Consider the following 19983-nt stretch of genomic DNA (forward strand, 5'->3'; position numbering starts at 1 on the left):
GAACCTATGTTTAAATGACAATAAACAGCATTCTGATTCTGATTCTAGTTTAGTTTAGTGTAGTGTAGTGTAGTTTAGTGCCATTTAGTTTAGTGTAGTTTAGTGTAGTTTAGTTTAATTTAGTTTAGTTTAGAGAAAGAGCGTGGAAACAGGCCCTTCGGCCCATCAAGTCCGCGCCGACCAACGATCACCTGTACACTAGTTCTATCCTACACACTGGGGACAATTTACAGAGACCAATAAACATACAAACCCGCACGACTTTGGAATATGGGAGGAAACCGGAGCACCCAGAGGAAACCCACGCGGACACAGGAGGACATGCAAACTCCACACTGACAGCACCGACAGTCAGAATTGAAGCCGTGTCCCAGGCGCTGTGAGGCAGCAACTGTACTGCTGCATCACTGTGCCGCCGCTGAACCACTTTGTGCTGCCCGAAGATAATGGTATATCATGGAATGAGCTGCCAGAGGAAGTGGTTGAGGCAGGGAACAAAATAACTCTTAAATGACGTCAGGACAGGTACATAGGTAGGAAAGGTCAAGAGGGATATGTGTCATAAATATTTTTCTTCTTTCAGTTAATTATCCATCTTCTTTTTGAAACCTGTAATTGAATCCACTTCAATTTATTCCTCATCACTTTTGATCCTTTTGCCAACATTTTTTGTTCTTGACATGTCCGTTGGTGGAAATAATTTCCTTCCATTCATTCTGCCTTCACACCACAGGATTGCATTACCTCCATCATCTCTGCTCACAAGTTCATTCATTCCACATCAGGGCGGCGCAGCGGTAGAGTTGCTGCCTCACAGCGCCAGAGACTCGGGTTCGATCCTGACTACAGGTGCACGTCTGTGTGGAGTTTGTAAGTTCTACCCGTGACCTGCGTAGGTTTTCTCCGGGAGCTCTGGTTTCCTCCCACACTCCAAAGACGTAAAGGTTAGTAGGCTAATTCTCTTTGGTAAAATTGTAAATTGTCCCCAGTGTGCAGGATAGTGTTTAATGTGCGGGGATCGCTGGTTGGTGCGGATTCGATGGGCTGAAGGGCCTATTTCCGCGCTGTATCTCTAAACTAAACTAAATCATGTTCCTCAGATTACCACTATGCTGTAGAAGACGGCACACTGACCTTGATGGGAGAAAAATCACAAATTAATTAGATCAAACCTCTTTCCTTAAAGAAGAGATTTGTTAGATTCATTCCAGGGATGAACTCGTACTCTCGCAGATCTGATAGCTTCTGTTTGTGATGAGAGGGGATCTTATAGAAACATATAAAATTCTTAATGGATTGGATGGGCTAGATGCAGGAAAATGTTCCCAATGTTGGGGAGTCCAGAACCAGAGGGTCACAGTTTAAGAATAAGGGGTAGGCCATTTAGGACTGAGATGAGGAAAAACTTCTTCACCCAGAGAGTTGTGAATCTGTGAAGTTCTCTGCCACAAAAGGCAGTGGAGGCTAATTCACTGGATACCTTCAAGAGAGTTAGATTATCTCTTAGGGCTTAAGAAATCAAGGTACAGTATATGGGGAGAAAGCAGGAAGGGGGTACTGACTTCACTGCATCTATTTTTCTACGTTTCTACAGTATGTTTCTAGTCATATTCAGATTAGCAGGATGGAATGTCTCAAACATGTCCAAACGAGCATCCCACCCCTTTTCTGTAACCGGTACAACCTTGCATTAATTCATCTTGGTTCATTTCAGCAAGCGACGCTGAGCAGAGCAGAACATCAGTGGAACGATGGTGCTGGGAAAACCCTTTAACTTAGTGTTCATCTGTCTTCTGTGTACCTACATTGAGAGCTGCTTTGGACTAAACTTGGTGGATAATGGTTACAGAGACCTTGTGATTGCCATTAAACCAAGCATCGAACACAATGAAATGCTTCTTGAAAAAATCCAGGTGAGATCTGAAGTGAATTTATCATGTTTGGGTTTAGGTTGAGGATCGGCACGGTGACTTGGTGATAGAATTGCTGCTTTACAGCGCCAGAGACCTGGGTTCGATCCTCATGACGTGTGCTGTCTGTAAGGAGTTTGTACGTTCTCCCCATGACAGCGTAGGTTTTCTCCATGAGCTCCGGTATCCAAAGATGTACAGGTTTGTAGGATAATTGGCTTCGGTAAAAATTGTTAAATTGTCCCTGGTGTGTAGAATAGTGCGAGTGTACGGGGAATGGTGGTCGTCGTGGACTTGATGGGTCGTTTAGGTTTATCAATGTGCAGTGATAAGCTTTGTTTTGCATGCTATCCAAACAGATCAGATAATAATATACATATGAAACTCAAATAGGATAGATAGAACAAACATGAAGATATGGAGTACAGAATATGGTTCTCAGCATTGTAGTTCCATGGACAAAGTCTAATGTCTGCAATGAGCTCGAGGTGAATCGGACAGCACCCTAGCTTATAGAAGGGCTGTTCAGAGGGGAAGAAGCTGTTTCTGAGTCTGATGGTGCGTGCTTATAGAGTTGCTTAGTGTCGATGTACATCTTCTAGTTTGAACTAGTTTGAATTTAGGTTTTGATGATTGGACAAAGAGTTAAAAGAATGTGTGTCCACGATTGCCTCTGTCAACAAAATTATATAACATAACTAGACCAAGTGCAGACTCGTTGGGTCTGTTCCCCCAACGTGCGGTTGTGGGGGGGGAGGCTGCATGCAGCGTCATACACACTAACTATCCCCCCTCCCCCCCCGTACTCACGCTAATCACCCCCCTTGATATTATATTAATATTATTAATTTGCTCCTTTTACCCCATAACCACCCTATCTACTGACGCATAGCCCCCAAATTGCAGTCACATCTAGAGAGGGGGGGGGGGGGGGGGGGGGAGAGGGGGGGAGCAGAGAGAGAGGGGAGGTGAGAGGGTGAGAGTGAGGGGGAGAGAGAGGGGGTGCTGAGAGGGGGGTGAGGGGGAGAGGTGGGGAGCAGGGAGGGGGAGGGAGGGGGAGGTGGAGGGAAGAGGGTAGGGGTGTGGAGGGGAGGGGGTTTAGGGGGAGGGAGGGTGGGGGAGGGGATGGAGGGGAGTGAGGGGAGAGAGAGAGGAGGAGAGGATAGGGGAGCAGGAGAAGGGGGGGGAGAGGAGAGGGGGAGGGAGGGAGGGAGGGGGGGGAGGGGAGAGGGGGGGAGAGAGGAGGGGGGAGAGGAGGAGGGGGGAGGGAGGGGGGGGGGAAGGGGGGGGGAGGGGGGGAGAGGAGGGGGGGAAGAGGAGAGGGGGGGGAGAGGAGGGGGGGGAAGAGGAAGGGGGGGAAGGAGGAGGAGGGGGGAGAGGGGGGGGGAGAGGAGGGGGGGAGAAGGAGGGGGGAGAGGAGAGGGGGGAGAGGAGGGGGGGGAGGAGGGGAGGGGGGAGGGGGGGGGGGAGGGGGGGGGGGGGGGGGAAGAGGAGAGGGGGGGAGAGGAGAGGGGGGGAGAGAGGGAGAGGGGGGGAAAAGAGGAGAGGGGGGGGAGAGGGGAGGGGGGGGAGAGGAGAGGAGGGGGAGAGAGGGGAGGGGGGGAAGAGGAGGGGGGGGAAGAGGAGAGGGGGGGAAGAGGAGAGGGGGAAGAGGAGAGGCGGGGAAGGGAGAGGGGGGAGGGGAGAGGAGAGAGGGAGAGAGGAGAGGGGGGGGGAGAGAGGAGAGAGGGGGAGAGGAGAGGGGGGGGAGAGGATGGGGGGGGGGAGAGGAGGGGGGGAGAGAGGAGAGGGGGGGGAGAGGAAAGATGGGGGAGAGAGGAGAGGGGGAGAGGAGGAGAGGGGGAGAGGAGGAGGGGGAGAGGAGGAGAGGGGGGAGAGAGGGGGGGGGGAGAGGAGGGGGGGGGAGAGGAGGGGGGGTAGAGAGGAGGGGGGGGGGAGAGGAAAGATGGGGGAGAGAGGAGAGGGGGAGAGGAGGAGAGGGGGAGAGGAGGAGGGGGGGGGGAGGAGAGGGGGGGAGAGAGGAGGAGAGGGGGGGAGAGAGGAGAGGGGGAGAGAGGAGAGGCTGGGGGAGAGGAGAGGGGGGGAAGAGGAGAGGGGGGGAAGAGGAGGGGGGAAGAGGAGAGGGGGGAAGGGAGAGGGGGGGAAGGGAGAGGGGGGAGCGGAGAGGAGGGGAGAGAGGAGGGGGGAGAGCAGAGATGGGGGGAGAGAGGAGAGGGGGGAGAGGAGGAGAGGGGGGAGAGGAGGGAGAGGAGGAGAGGCGGGGGAGAGAGGAGAGGGGGGAGTGAGGAGGGGGGGGGGGGGGTGAGAGAGAGAGAACCCAAACCCCCCAAACAACCATTTGCAGGCAGTGCTTTTTTCCTTCAAACTAACCATAACCATATTTTCATTTTCAAATCAAATTAAGGGTACTTACTCACAGCTGTGTGGACATTTGTTCAGTCATTCAGAGCTCAGACCTCCATGTTGTAGAGGCTGATTGGGGCACACCATTTCCTGGTTTTATAGTCCCTCCCCCATCCCACCAGCAGGAGCAGCAGAGAGAATGGGGAATTTTGTAAAAACATTAATATCTCTGTCATATTTCATCGACGGGAAAAATCCTCGGCACACATGCGGCTGAGGGGGGCTCTGAGCGAGGTGGCCAAAAATGACGGCCGTAGGCGGCGGCGTTCTCTCGGAAATCGCAGCACAGATCGCCAAAAGCGGTCAAGAACAGAGTTTTAGTAATATAGATGTTTGTGAGGATGTACGAGGGTCTGAGCTATAGGGAGAGGTGGGGCAGGCTGGAACTCTATTCCTTGGAGCGCAGGTGGATGAGGGGTGATCTCATAGAAATGTATAAAATCAAGAGAGGAATAAATCGGTTAAACACCCAGAGTCTCTTGCCCAGAGTAGGGGAATCAAGAACCAGAGGACATAGCTTTAAGGTGAAGGGGAAAAGATTTAATAGGAAACTGAGGGGTGACTGTTATGTATGGATGGTGGTGGTGTATGTATGGAACAAGCTGCCAAAGTTGAAGAAACAATTGGACAGATACATGGATAGGAAGGTTTGGGTGGATATTGAATGGAGCGGCTGGGCTTGTATACTCTGGAATTTAGAAGGATGAGAGGGTATCTTATTGAAACATATAAGATTGTTAAGGGTTTGGACACGCAAGAGGCAGGAAACATGTTTCCGATGTTGGGGGAGTCCGCAGTTTAAGAATAAGGAGTAAGCCATTTAGAACAGGGATGAGGAAACACTTTTACACAGTGGTGTGAATATGTGGAATTCTCTCTCTCAGAAGGCAATGGAGGCCAATTCTCTGGGGGCTTTCAAGAGAGTTAAATAGAGCTCTTAAAGATAGCGGAGTCAGGGAATATCAGCCATGATCATATTAAATGGCGGTGCAGGCTCGAAGGGCCGAATGGCCTACTCCTGCACCTATTTTCTATGTTTCTATGATATGGCGAGAAGGCAGGAACGGGGTAATGATTGTGCATGTTCAGCCATGATCACATTGAATGGTGGTGCTAGCTTGAAGAGCCAAATGGCCAACACCTGCACCTATTGTCTATTGTTTATTAACTCAGACAGGTGGGACTAGTGTAGATGGTCGGTGTGGGCAAGTTGGGCCAAAGCGTCTGTTTGCACGCTGTATGACTCTATGACTGAGACACAAAGAGCCGCAGATTTTTAAACCTGTGCTCCTTTTAGACAATGATAACAGATGCCTCCCTCTACCTCCAACGAGCTACCAAAAACAAGGTGTACTTTTCGGATGTAAAGATCCTGTTGCCTTCTAGCTGGCCAGGAAACAACTCGATTCTGAGACCAACCACGCAATCCTACGAGAAGGTACAGAGGTTTTTGCACTATTTTTTTTTTTTTAAACTATTTATTGCATTTTATTTTGTTATATTATATTATCTGTTGAGTACTGCGTTTTGCTGACCCCGCAGGTAATAATTTCATTGTTCCGTTTCGGGACAAGTTGACAATAAAACACTCTTGACTGGTCTGTAAGATGGACTGTTTATTACCTGGGGCTTATTATTGATTGCCGATATGGATGTGCAGGATAAAACCTGCAGAATTATGGATGAATGAGCAGAAAGGTGCAATGACAATAATATTAGAAACCAAAAACATGTTCATAAGTCATAGGAGCAGGATTAGGCCAGTCGGCCCATCTAGTCCACTCCGCCATTCAATCATGGCTGAACTATCTTTCCCTCTCAACCCCATTCTCCTGCCTTCTCCCCATAACCCCTGACACCCGTACTGATCAAGAATCAATCAATCTCCGCTTTACAAATAGCGAAATCCTTGGCCTCCGCAACTGTCCGTGGCAATGAATTCCACAGACTCCCCACCCATCCACTCAACCCAGGCCTTTCATTCATTATTATTTCTTCTTCTTTCATGTGACATGCACAGCCTAAAGTTGTTGGATAACTTGTTCTATTTGATCTTCCGTTTGTGCACGTCGAGTTGATTGCATTAGTCGAAACAGGGCGGACCACGTGAAGGTTGCAATCTTCCAGTAGATAAATATAAACTATTATAGTTTGTTTTTTCTTTATGTGTACGTGTGTGTGTGTGCGTGTGCATGTGTGAGTGTGCGTGTGCGTGTGTGTGCGTGTGCGTGCATATTGTATGTATGTGCATGCGTGTGTGTGCGCATGCTTGTGTGTATGTGTGTGTGTGTTTGCGTGTGTGCGTGCGTGCTTGTGTGTGTGCGTGTGTGTGTGTGCATGCGTGTGCGTGTGTATGTGCATGTGTGCGTGTGCGTGCGTTTGCGTGCGTGTGCGTGAGTGTGTGTGTGTGCGGGTGTATGTGTGCGTGCGTATGTGTGTATATGTATAAGATATAAGAAAATCCATCAGCAATGAGTCATAGAGATTTACAATCAGAAACAGGACCGTCAGCAAACATTATCCACGTGAGATGTTCCAACAATCTGTAGTCCGCCAAGGTCTACGAGACCTCCTGGTTGCAATGCTCGGACCTCCGCGGTAGCCAATCCAATTCAACTCCCCTTCCCATCCACATACCGGCCTTTCTCCATACCTGAGCTTTCTCCATGGATTGTGCGCAGTGTCAATACTGTAGGGATTTTCATGTGTAATTGTCTTTCATAGGCCAGTGTAATCATTGCTGAAGAAAATCCTAAATATGGAGACACCCCTTACACTCTGCAGTATGGAGGATGTGGAGAGAAGGGCCGGTACATTCACCTCACTCCAGACTTCATTCTAAATGACAGCCTGCTTCCAGTTTACGGGAAAAAAGGTACGTTATTTTGTGTTCCTTTTGCATACGATGAAATTGGTTCCAAGGAAGCCAACAATTTGGGAGGACAATATAGGATGTAAGTAGATCGCTAAGTGCTGGAGTTAGCCAGGGCCAGGCACCATATCTGGTAGGAATGGATAAGAGATGCTTTGGGTCTGGGCCCTTCTTCAGAGTGAAGAAGGGCCCCGACTCAAAACATCACCTATCCATTCCTTCCACAGATGCTGTCTGACCCGCTGAGTTACCCCAGTGTTTTTTTTACGCAAGATCTGCAGTTCCTTGTGTCTCCAGGAAGTTACTAGTCTTTTGACAAACTTGTTCCCCATCGGTACTTCAATTGACTCACTGTAAATCATCCTTTGCTTAGGTGGGTGGAAGGAGAATGTGGGCGGAGTTAAAGAGTCATTGAGTCATACCGCATGGGACCAGGCCATTCGACCCAAATCATCCATGCCATCCCAAAGTTGCCCCATCTAAGCCAGTCCTATTTGGTCGTGGAAAGAGACACAAAGTGCTGGAGTAACTCAGCGGGCGAGGCAGCATCTCTGGAGAACATGGATAGAGACCCTTTTTCAATCCCAACCCGAAATGTCACCCATCCTTTTTCTCCATAGATGCTGCCTGACCCGCTGAGTTATGGGGTTATTGGACGAAGGCAGGAGAATGGGTTGAGAGGGAAAGATAGATCAGACATGATTGAATGGCAGAGTAAACTTGATGGGCCGAATGGCTTAATTCTGCTCCTAGAATTTATGAACATATGAGTTACTTCAGCACTTTGAGTCTATCTTCGGTATAAACCAGCATCTGCCATTCATTTCTACACCTTATTTGCTCGTGTTTGGCCCAAAGCCCTCAAAATTCATGTGCCTGTCCAAGTGTCTTTTAAATGTCTTGGAAGGAACTGCAGATGCTGGTTTAAACCGAAGATAGACACAAAAAGCTGAAGTAACTCAGCGGGACAGGCAGCATCTCTGGGGAGGTTTCGGGTCGAGACCCTTCTTCAAACTGGTTAGGGATAAGGGAAATGAGAGATATAGAGGGTGACGTGGAGAGATTAGTCTTCTAAATGCTGTTATACTTCCTGCCTCAACTGCCTCCTGAAGCAGCTCGTTACATATTCCCACCACCTTCTGAGTTGATGGGCATAAGTAGGGCACATGGAAATGGGTGCGGAATAGGACTGATGGGATTGCTCTGAAAGCCGGCACAGACTCCGTGGATTAAATGCTTTCTTTCGGGAGAAGTGGGAAATTTCATAGACACTTAGAAATGTGACTTTTACCTGCAAGTGAGAGATTATATTGAACAAAAACACTTCTGTTTCCACAGGCCCATTATTTGTTCATGAATGGGCCCATCTCCGGTGGGGTGTATTTAATGAATACAATGAGCAGATGCCCTTTTATAAATCTAGCAATGGACGCATTGAGGCAACAAGGTGAGGCAATTGAAATCACATTATTTTGTTCTGTGAAGAAGACAGTTTGAGATTCTGAGACATGGGCACAACATCTGACCGTGGTCTAATTTAATTTAGAGATACAGAGTGGAAACAGGCCCATTCGGCCCACCGAGTCCGCTCCGTCCAGCAAGCATTCTGTACACCAACACTATCCTACACACACTAGGGGCAATTTACATTTTTACCAAGACAATTAGCGATTTTACCAAGACAATGGGAGGAAACCGGAGCTCCCGGAGAAAGCCCACGCGAGTCACATAGAACGCACAAACTCCGTACAGACAGCACCCAGAGTCAGGATCGAACCCACGTCTCTGACGCTTTAAAGGGCCTGTCCCACTTTCACGACCTAATTCACGACCTCTGCCGAGTTTGCCCTTCTCACACTCGCAGCATGGTCGTCACGAGATCGTAGGAGGTCGAAGGTAGGTCGTAGCAGGTTGTGATGCTAGTCGTATGTTCTCGTGGCATCAAGTAGGTCTTGGCATTTTTTCTAGTCTGATGAAAAATGTCCACGAGTAAAAAAGGTTGTGAATTAGGTTGTGAAAGTGGGACAGGCCCTTAAGGCAGCACAAGGAGAATGCACAAACTCCGTACAGACAGCACCCATAGTCAGGATCAAACTCGGGTCTCTGATGCTGCAAGGCAGCAACTCTACCGCTGCGCCACCATGCCGCCTTCAAGGTGAAAGGGGAAAAGTTTAAAGGGTTACCCTACATCCCCATATGTCTTTGGAATGTGAAAGCAAACTGGAGGAAACCCACACAGTCACAGGGAGAACATGCAAACTCCATTCAGACAGCATCTTTAGTCAGAATCAAACCTGTGTCTCTGCAGCGTGAGGCACCACTGTGCCACCCTAATCTTGCTGAATGATTACTTATAGAAATGCCACTCAATGTCAAATCTGTTTTATTTTTGTCATGTGGTCTGCAGGTGTACAAAGGGGATAACCGGAAGTTATAAGGACTGCAGTAGTGGGTCTTGTTCAAATTGTAAAATCAATGAAAGGACAGGATTGTACGATAAAAGTTGCAACTTTTATCCAGACAAGGTTCAGACTGGATCCTCTTCAATAATGTATAATCAAGGCTTGGAAAATGTAAGTGGAGTCACCAACTGTTCTGATGATTAATTGTGTTCCAGCATGCTCATGTTCATAGGTTATCAGAGCAGAATTAGGCCATTCAGCCCATCAAGTCTAGTCCGCCATTCAATCATGGCTGATCTATCTTTCCCACTTAACCCCATTCTCCTGCCTTCTCCCCATTAACCCTGACACCCGTACTCATCACAGTTATAGGAGCAGAATTAGGCCGTTCAGTCTACTCTGCCATTCAATCATGGCTGGTCTATCTTTCCCTCTCAACCCCATTCTCCTGCCTTCTCCCCATAACCTTTGACACCCTTTCTAATCAATCTCCGCCTTAAACATATTCGTTGACGGCCTCCACAGCCGTCTGTGGCAGTGAATTCCACAGATTTACCACGCTCTGTCTAAAAAAAATTCCTCCTCATCTACTTTCTAAATATATGCTCCTTTACTCTGCAGCTGTGGCCTCTGGTCCTAGACTCTCCCACTAGTGGAAACATCCTCTCCACATCTGGGTTAGATCCTGACTGCGGGTGCTGTCGGTACAGAATTTTTATGTTCTCCCTGTGACCTGCGTGGGTTTTCCCCGGGAGCTTCGCTTTCCTCCCACACTCCACAGATGTGCAGGTTTGTAGGTTAATTGGCTTTGGTAAATTTGTAAATTGTCCCTAGTGTATAGGATAGAGCCAGTGTATGGGGCGATCGCTGGTCGACGCAGACTCAACAGGGATGGGGATGGGGATGGGGATGGGGTGGGGGGGGGGGATGGAGGGGCTGTTTCTGTGCTGTATCTCTAAAGACTGAAGCAAGGGTTCCCAACCTGGGGTAAATTTACCCACAGGAGGTAAATTTTTACGATTCTGGATTTGTACATATATTTTCTCATTGACTGACTGTGTTTGGTTCTGGTATACCGGTACCTGTTCATCATTAGTTGTTCATAAATAAGTGAAATAACATTGTTATGTGCTATTAAAGTTGCCAGGGGTAAACAGGACGAAAAAGGTTGGAACCCCTGATCTAAAGATCACTTGTGATCATCTGGAAAATACCTCCTTTTTTTGCTAATCATCTGGTTAACTCACGGCATTTTGCTTTAAACTTCCAGGTGGTCGAATTCTGTGATGAAAAGACTCACAATACTGAAGCGCCCAACATGCAGAACCAAATGTGCAATTACAGGAGCACGTGGGAAGTGATCAAAGAGTCAGAGGACTTCAAGAATGCTAATTCAACCCACAACGGTTCTGTCCAACCAACATTCACACTTGTACAGTCCAAGGGCCGGGTGCTTTGTTTAGTCCTTGACATCTCAGGAAGCATGGGACGGGTAAGGTCCTTTATGATGAAACCACTGAACAAAATACGTGGACAGGGTGACAACAGACAACTTGGGACAAAGGAACATTGCGCAATTCTTTTGTCTTTGTAACAGTTCACTTTTATTTGTCATTTACATTAGCTTAGATTAGAGATACAGCGCTGAAGCAGGCCCTTTGGCCCAGTGAGTCCGCACCGACCAGCGATCCCCACACATTTATACCAAGCCAATTAACCTGTAAACCTGTACATATTTGGAGTGTTGGAGTAAACCGGAGGTCCCCGGGAAAACACACGCAGGTCATGGGGAGAACGTGCAAACTCCATACAGACAGCACCGATGGTCAGGATTGAACCCGGGTTCCCGGCGCTGTAAGGCAGCAACTCTACCGCTGCGCCACCGTGCCGCCCTCATCAAGAGATGATTATATTTGTGTAGAAACCGGACGTTCAAAAAGCATTTGGCAAGGTCTCACACAAGAGACTAGTGTGCCAAATTTGAGCACATGGTATTGGGGTAGAGTATTGACATGGATAGGGAACTGGCTGGCAGACAGGAAGCAAAGAGTAGGAATCAACTGGTTCTTTTCAGAATGGCAGGCAGTGATTGGTGGGTTCCTGCAAGGCTTAGTGCTGGGACCCGTGTTGTTTACAATATATATTAACGATTTAGACGAGGGAATTAAATGTAACATCTCTAGGTTTGCCGATGACACAGAGCTAGGTGGCAGTGTGAGCTGCGTGGAGGATGCTATGTGGCTGCAGGATGACTTGGATAGGTTGGGTGAGTGGGCAGGAGCATGGCAGATGCAAAATAATGTGGACAAATGTGAGGTTATCCACTTTGGTGGCAAGAACAGGAAGGCAGATTATTATCTGAATGGTGTCAGATTAGGAGAAGGGGAGTTGCAACGAGACCTGGGTGTGCTTGTACATCAGTCACTAAAAGTAAGCGTGTAGGTACATTAGAAAGCTAATGGCATGTTGGCCTTCATTGCGAGAGGATTTGAGTTTAGGAGCATGGAGGTCCTACTGCAGTTGCACAGGGCTCTGGTGAGACCAAACCTGGAGTATTGTGTGCAATTTTTATCTCCTAATATGTGGAAGGACATTATTGTTATTGAGGGAGTGCAGCGTAGGTTCACCAGGTTAATACCCTGGATGGTGGGACTGACCAACGATGAAAGAATGGGTCGATTGGGTTTGTATTCGCTGGAATTTAGAAAGATGAGAGCGAATCTTATAGAAACATATAAAATTCTTAAGAGGATTGGACAGGGTAGATGCAAGACATAAGTTCCCGATGTTCGGGGAATCCAGAACCAGGGGTCACAGTTTAAGAATAAGGGAAAGGTCATTTAGGACTGAGATGAGGAAAAACATTTTCACCCAAAGAGTTGTGAATGTGTAGAATTCTCTGCCACAGAAGGCCGTGGTGGCCAATTCACTGGATGTTTTCAAGAGAGAGTTAGATTTGGTTCTTTGGGCTAAGGGAGTCAAGGGATATGGTGAGCAGGCAGGAACAGGGTACTGATTTTGAATGATAAGCCATGATCATATGGAATGCCGGTGCTGGATTGAAGGGCCAAATGTCCTACTCCTGCACCTATTTTCTATGTTTCTATGACATATGGTCATCATTTTGTTCAAATTTGTGCGAAATACTGAAACGGATTTGGCTTTCTTGTTAAAATCAGGGACACTGACTCTGGGATGGAGTGAGTTTTTGGCCAGTGTATATCACGTAGTATAGTCTATTATTGTCACGCGTGCTGAGCAACTGCTTAAAGCTTTTTTGTTGCGTGCTGTCCAGTTAGAGGAAAGCCTGTACATGATTACAATCAAGCCGTCCAATGTACAAATACAGGATAAAGGGAATGATGTTCAGGGCATTATGTCCAGTAAAGTCGGATTAAAGTTAGTCTGAGGGTCTCCGTTGAGGTAGATGGTAGATGGACCGCTTTCCCATTGGTGATAGGATGTGTAGGAAAGAACTGCAGATGCTGGTTTAAATCGAAGTTTTAAGACACAAAATGCTGGAGTAACTCAGCGGGTCAGGCTGCATCTCTGGAGAAAAGGAATGGGTGACGTTTGGGGGTCGAGACCCTTCTTCAGACTGATGTCAGGAGAGGGGGCGGAACAGATAGAATGTAGTCGGAGACAGTAAGACTGGTGGGAGAACTGGGAAGGGGGAGGGGGATGGAGAGAGAAAGCAAGGGCTATCTGCAGTTGATAGGATGGTTCAGTTGCCTGATAACAGCTGGGAAGAAACTGTCCGTGAATCTGGAAATCTGACCGCTTTACCATTACACCATCCTGATACCTGAGCAAAGTTATTTCTTCCGTCCCTATCCATGTACCTGCCAACTGCATGAGTTAAATGTTGTTACAGTACCTGCCTCAAATACTGCTTCTGGCAGTTCGTTACATGCACTCACCACCCTCGGAGTGAAACCATTTCACCTCGGTTTCATATGAAATCTTGCTCCTCTCACCTTATATATATGCCCTCTTGCGAAACGTCATCTACTATCTATTCCCCTCATGATTTTTTCTATCTCTATCAGATAACCCCTTAGCCTCCTGCACTCCAAGGAATGTTCTTCCAGCTTACTGTGTATGTGGCTACATTCCAGGAAGAGGCCACAAAGTGCCATATCAGTGAGTGTGTGGGGTTGATTGAGAGTAGTTCAGGCTGAAACATGTACTGCCGATGTCTGATGGCATTTGCTACATGCCTGATGCTGGGTTAATAACAGATGGGTTATGTAACTGTCACCACAAGTGCTGACTACAATTTCCTTCGTGTCACAACAGCTCTTAGTCACCATGGCTGCCCTCCAGCCAAAAATCAATCATGTCACTCGACAACAAAGGGACTATTTGATCTAATCTCAGAGTAATCATGCCCTGTGTGAAATCAACAGTCTTTCCAAATGGAAGAAGGTGACCCAATTATCTGAAAAAGTGTCTCGACCAGAAACGTCGCCCACTACTTCTCTCCAGAGTTGCTGCCTGTCCCGCTCACTTACTCCACCATTTTGCGTCTATTTTCGGTGAAAACCAGCATCTGCAGTTCCTTCCTACCCAATTATAATTGCAGACAGCAGTAAGATGGGAGATGGCATCAAATTAACATTGCACCCTCTCAGCTCCAGTGTCCTCCCACAATCCAAAGACGTACAGGATGTATTTTGGCTTTGGTAAAAAAAATTGTAAATTGTAAATTGTCCCTAGTGTGTGTAGGATAGTGCATGGGGATCGTTGGTCAGAGCGGACTCGGTGGGCCAAAAGTGCTCTGTATCTCTAAACTAAACTAAAAAAAGATAGATGAGGACTCTTGTCCATGATGTTGTGTGTAGGAAGGAATTGCAAACGCTGGTTTAAACTGTAGGTAGACGCAACATGCTGGAGTAACTCAGCGGGACAGGAAGCATCTCTGGAGAAAAAGAATAGAAAACATTCCGGGTCGAAACCCTTCTTCAGACTGAGAGTCAGGGGAGCGGGAAAATTGAATTGAATTGAATATTTTATTGTCACATGTGACAAGTCACAGTGAAATTCTTTACCCAAGGAATGCAAATAGTCTCCCATAAAGGGCACTGACAAAGTTACATATCCCCCCTTCCCTCCTACCCTCCCCCCACATGCCAGTTCCCCTTTATTTTTTCCCGTCTCCCCCCTCCCTCACGTTGGTCCCACCACACGAGTCCTCATTTGTCAATTGAGATGTCCAAATGAGAGATATAGTAGGGTGAAAAGAGAGATAATAGACAAGAGACAATAGGTGCAGGAGTAGGCCATTTGGCCCTTTGAGCCGAATGATATCTATATAATTAAAAGTCTAAACTTGACCACTTCCTGTTTGCACTTTATATTGATTTTAGAAAAAACGCGGCCACTTACGGATGTGATTTTTGGCCACCTTACTCAGAGTCCCCCTCCAGCTGTCAGGGCCAGAGGATTTTTTTCCATTGATGAAAAATATAAGACTTATTAATGTTTAAAAAATGTTGAGATTCTCTCTCCTGTCAATCACGCCATGAAGGCCATGCCCTTTCCGGTGGGAGGGGGAGGAGCTATAAAACCTGGAAGTGTGGGCCTGGTTCAGTCTCTGCAAGATGGGGGAGGGAGATGGTCACGACTCTCAGTCTGAGCTGGAAATCTACAGAAAACTGAAAATAGTGACCTGTGAGTGTCCTTTATGTGTTTTTAAACTGTGCCTTTTGCAACTGTGTGGCTTTTGAAATGTGTGCCTTTTGCAACTGTGTGGCTTTTGAAATGTGTGCCTTTTGCAACTGTAAAAAAAGATGAAAATGTCTAAAATTGATTGTCCACCCTGTCCCCCTTCTCTCTCATAGTCTCTCACCTGTTTTCGGCAGAATTTCTGGCAGTTTCTGAGCTGCCAGGCCTGAGAGACTGAGCTGCCAGCCCAAGAATCCTCCCCCCCCCCCCCCCCCCCCCCACACGCACACTGGCCAGCAATCTTGGAATTGGTGGAGAGGTGGAATATTGTGTTGGGGGACCAGCCTTCCCAACGGGTCCCACTTAGTCTAGTAGAACAAATGAATGAAAAATATGCAAAAATGTGACGATGATAAAATAAATAGGCCATTGTTACCTGTGAGCTAGGTAAGAACTTGTCAGTAACCCGTTTTCACACAGCTCACAGCTAACAATGGCCCGTTTCCTTTATCATCGTTCCATTTTTGCATATCTTTATCTAGATCTCTTGTCTCCCTTTCTCCTGAGGTTTGAAGAAGGGTCACAACCCGAAACGTCACCTATTACTTCTCTCCAGAGATGCTGCCTGACCCGCTGAGTTACTCCAGCATTTTATGTCTATGTTTGGTTTAAACCCGCATCTGCAGTTCCATCCAACACACACCACCAGGGACAGAGTCCTGTTAGCCATTAAAAGTATCTGCATGAGGCGGTTCCTCTTAAAGATAGCGGAGTCAGGAGCTATGGGGAGAAGGTAGGAATGGGGTACTGATTGGGGATGATCAGCCATGATCACATTGAATGGCGGTGCTGGCTCGAAGGGCCAAATGACCTGCTCCTGCACCTATTGTCTATTGTCTATTGTCCATTGTCTCTTCATGATGCCACCATCGGGCAGGGGATACAGACTCCCGAGGTCTCACACCACCTCACACTATCAGGATTACTGCAGTCCTACAACTACACAGCAAAGTTGAAGACTACGACTACCTTCGACTACCTTTGATTACCTTCGACTACCCTCGATTACCTACGAATAATATGCCGACCTACTACGACCTACTTAGACTAAACCTACGAGTAAAAAAAGTATCGATTTTTTCCATGGTGACCTTTTTTTACTCACATGTTGAAAAATACGCTGCGACCTAGCTGAGGCCTCGTGTACGCAGGGACTACTCTCGAGCATGAAGGAGAGTTACAAAGACCTCCTATGACCTCGTGTCGACCATGCTGCGAGTATGAGTCGAGGGCAAACTCGCCAGAACTCGCGGATTAGGTCGCCGCAGTGGGACAGGCCCTTAAGGCAGCAACTCTGCCGCTACGCCACCATGCTGCAATTTACTCCAGTTACTCCAGCACTCTGTGCCTCTCTTTGGTATAAACTAGCATCTGCAGTTCCTTGTTCCCATGTGAAGATTCAAGTGTGTCCAGCATTGTTTTTCATCTATTAAACAGGGCTGTGTTTAACTTTGCTAATTTCTTCCCGTTATGAAACAGGAGAATCGCATTAACAGGCTTCGACAAGCAGCCGAGATATTCTTGCTGCAGGTTGTTGAGCCAGGATCACAAGTTGGAATTGTCACTTTTAATTCCGGTGCCAATATTAAAACACAGCTGAGGACTGTTGATAATGACAATGTGAGGAAGGACCTTGTAAAACTACTACCAACATCTGCCGGTGGAGGAACAAACATCTGCAGTGGGGTTCGGGATGGTTTTAAGGTAAGGCTGTAAAGATTCCAGTTATGAGTGGGTTAGCATATAATGTGCGTTTGACAGCACTGGGCCTGTACTCGCTGGAGTTTAGAAGGTTGGCGGGGACCTCATTGAAACTTACAGAATAATGAAAGGCAAAGATAGAGTGGATATGGAAAGGATGTTTCCACTGATGGGAGAGTCTAGGACCAGAGGTCATAGCCTCAGAATTAAAGGATACTCATTTAGAAAGGAGGTGAGGCAGAATTTCTTTAATCAATCTGTGGAACTCTCTGCCACAGAGGTCTGTGGAGGCCAAGTTAGTGGATATTTTTAGGGCAAGAGATAGACAAAGGTCAAGGGTTATGGGGAGAAGGCAGGAAAATGAGATTCAGAGGCAGAGATCAGCCATGATTGAATGGCAGAGTGGACTCGATGGGCCAAATGGCCTAATTCTAATCCTTTAACTTGGGAACTTGTAAAGTTTGGGGGAGTTTTCATCAACACAGAACGTTTAGGTATTACATTTTGCTCTCCTTATTGATAACCGACTGCATTGCAGGTACTTCGCGGTGATGACGCCGCTACTAATGGCGACGAAATTATTTTGCTCACGGATGGAGAGGATGGAGGAATTAGCAGTTGCTTCAAAGAGGTGGAAGAGAGTGGAACCAAAATCCACACCATCGCACTGGGACCAAGTGCAGCCAAAGATCTGGAGGAGCTCTCAAGAAGGACAGGTAACCAGCAATAAATAGCCACACTGTTGGTATCTGGGAGCTCAGCAAATGAAGGGTGGAGAGGAGCAGAGGTGATTTGCAAAGATGTTTGTCCATGATGAGGCTCTTCAGCTCTGAGGAGAGAGTAGATGTTGTCCTGGGAGTGACGGAGGCTGAAGAGGTTACCTTATAGAGGTGTACGTAATTGGGAGGGACATAACTAGGAAACCTCTCCCCTTTGCAGAGGCGTCGATAACCAGAGGGTGTAGATCCAAGGATAAGGGGTAAAAAGTTTGAAGGAGAATTCTTTTCAGCCAGAGGATGGCTGGAATTTGGAATTCACTGCCTGAGTGCTTAGTTTAGTTTAGTTTAGGGATACAGCACGGAAACAGGCCCTTCAGCCCACCAAGTTCGCACCGGCCTGCAATCCCCGCACATTATCACCATCCTACGCACACTAAGGACAATTTTTACATTTACACCAAACCAACTAACCTACAAACCTGTACGTCTTTGGAGTGTGGGAGGAAACCAAGGATCTCGGAGACAACCCACGTGGGTCACAGGGAGAACGTACAAACTCTGTACAGGCAGCACCCATAGTCAGGATTGCACCTGGGCTTCTGGCGCTGTAAGCTCATAGATCTGCCGCTGAGCCACCGTGCTGCCCATGGATGGTGGAGGCAAAGATTCTGCCAATGTTCAAGAAATATCCAGATGATCACTTGAATGACCAGGTATCGAAGGATACAGTCCACATGCTGACAAAGGGAATGAGTGTAGATGGGTATTTGATGTTTGCTATGCACAGAATGGGACAAGAAGCCACTTTCTGTGTTCTATGGCTCTTTGTTTCAAGTTCTCTTCACTCTTGCAATAAAGACTTTGCCACTTTTAAAATAAATTGCCCTGGGTTTTAATTGAAATTGCTGATTAGATTAATGTTTTGCTCATTTTTGAGTCGAGCATCAACAGTAAGTTGGCAGCCGATGAATCTGAGATGTTTGGACATGGGGACTGGGTGCAGTATATTCTGTCCTGCCATTCAATATGATCATGGCAGAGTTGCCCCATGCTCAACTCCTCTTCCCGTGGTCCTCAAGTGCCTCATCTTTCAAGGATTTGTCAACGTACTCGTTAAATACCTCTAATGATCTAGCTTGACATCCTTTGAAGTGGAGATTTCTTAAGATTCACCACTTTCTGTGAGACGAGATACCCATGTAAATCATTTTTAAGTGCCTATCCCCAATCCTGTTACTATGTTCTCTCGATCAAGATTCTCCTCCAGGTGGCAACTTCTTGGCATCTAGCTGTTATACTCCCTCAAGATCTTCCATGTTTCAATAAGATCACTCATCAGTCTTTGAAATTCCAAAGATAATAGATATACCTTCTTTTGTTGCTTGTGATGGGAAAAACCTCTCATCCCGTTGAATTAATGTTGTGAATCTTTCAGACTGCTGCCAATCCAGCATACCCTTAATTAAATACAAGGACCAAAACTGTGCACAGATGTGGGCTCAGCAGCAGACGGTACAAACTCTAACAACACTTTCCTACTTCAAAACCCCAACCCTTAGGCAATAAACTCCAATGTGCCAATTATCTTTGCAACTACTTGTTGCACCTCCCTGCTAAATATTTGTGATTCATACACCAGAACATCTCATTCCATCTGTGCTTGGTTCACCTACAATCTTTCTCCAGGCAGATAATTATCTGCCTTTGGTCTTTATCCAAGTTATTTCCCACTTATTCAACCCATTTATATTCTGTTGCAGACTCCACATATCCTCTCTGCCACATGCCCTCTCCCCTCCCATTTGCACATCATTGCCTGACGTAGACTTTACACTCTGCCCCCTCCTCCAAGTCTTTCGCCTGTATCAACAATTATTGAGGGCCACCAAATAATCTTTGGGGGCTCCCTGGTCACGTCCATCCATCCAGCCAGAAAATGACCCATTTCTTCCAAATCTCTGTCTTTGTTGCAATTACCAATCTACCTAAAGCAAACTTACAATAGACAATAGACTCCCTCTAAAGATATTTATATCTCCACTACCCCTCCCTTGACTCTCAGTGTAAAGAAGGGTCTCGACCCAAAATAGACAATGGACAATAAACAATAGGTGCAGGAGTAGGCCATTCGCCCCTCGAGCCAGCACCGCCATTCAATGTGATCATGGCTAATCATCCCCAATCAGTACCCCATTCCTGCCTTCTCCCCATATCCCCTGACTCAGCTATCTTTAAGAGCCCTATCTAGC

At 47.0% G+C, this 19983-nt stretch overlaps 1 protein-coding gene across 2 annotated transcripts in view; it reads left to right on the forward strand.

The window, feature by feature from the left end:
- The first annotated feature begins 1694 nt into the window (after positions 1-1694).
- LOC116978027 (calcium-activated chloride channel regulator 1-like) overlaps positions 1695-19983 on the forward strand; it is a 32347-nt gene continuing 14058 nt past the window's right edge. The window contains exons 1-8 of one of the 2 annotated variants that reach the window (XM_033029023.1): positions 1695-1913; positions 5611-5751; positions 7038-7188; positions 8524-8632; positions 9593-9758; positions 10858-11079; positions 16794-17018; positions 17554-17731. In XM_033029023.1, coding sequence (XP_032884914.1) covers positions 1752-1913; positions 5611-5751; positions 7038-7188; positions 8524-8632; positions 9593-9758; positions 10858-11079; positions 16794-17018; positions 17554-17731 — 1354 coding nt within the window. In that variant the 5' untranslated portion in view covers positions 1695-1751. Of the gene's footprint in view, positions 1914-5610; positions 5752-7037; positions 7189-8523; positions 8633-9592; positions 9759-10857; positions 11080-16784; positions 17019-17553; positions 17732-19983 lie in introns of both variants that reach the window. The other variant, XM_033029022.1, reaches the window with a different exon arrangement.

This window comes from Amblyraja radiata, chromosome 10, assembly GCF_010909765.2.
Source record: "Amblyraja radiata isolate CabotCenter1 chromosome 10, sAmbRad1.1.pri, whole genome shotgun sequence".
Taxonomy (NCBI): domain Eukaryota; kingdom Metazoa; phylum Chordata; class Chondrichthyes; order Rajiformes; family Rajidae; genus Amblyraja; species Amblyraja radiata.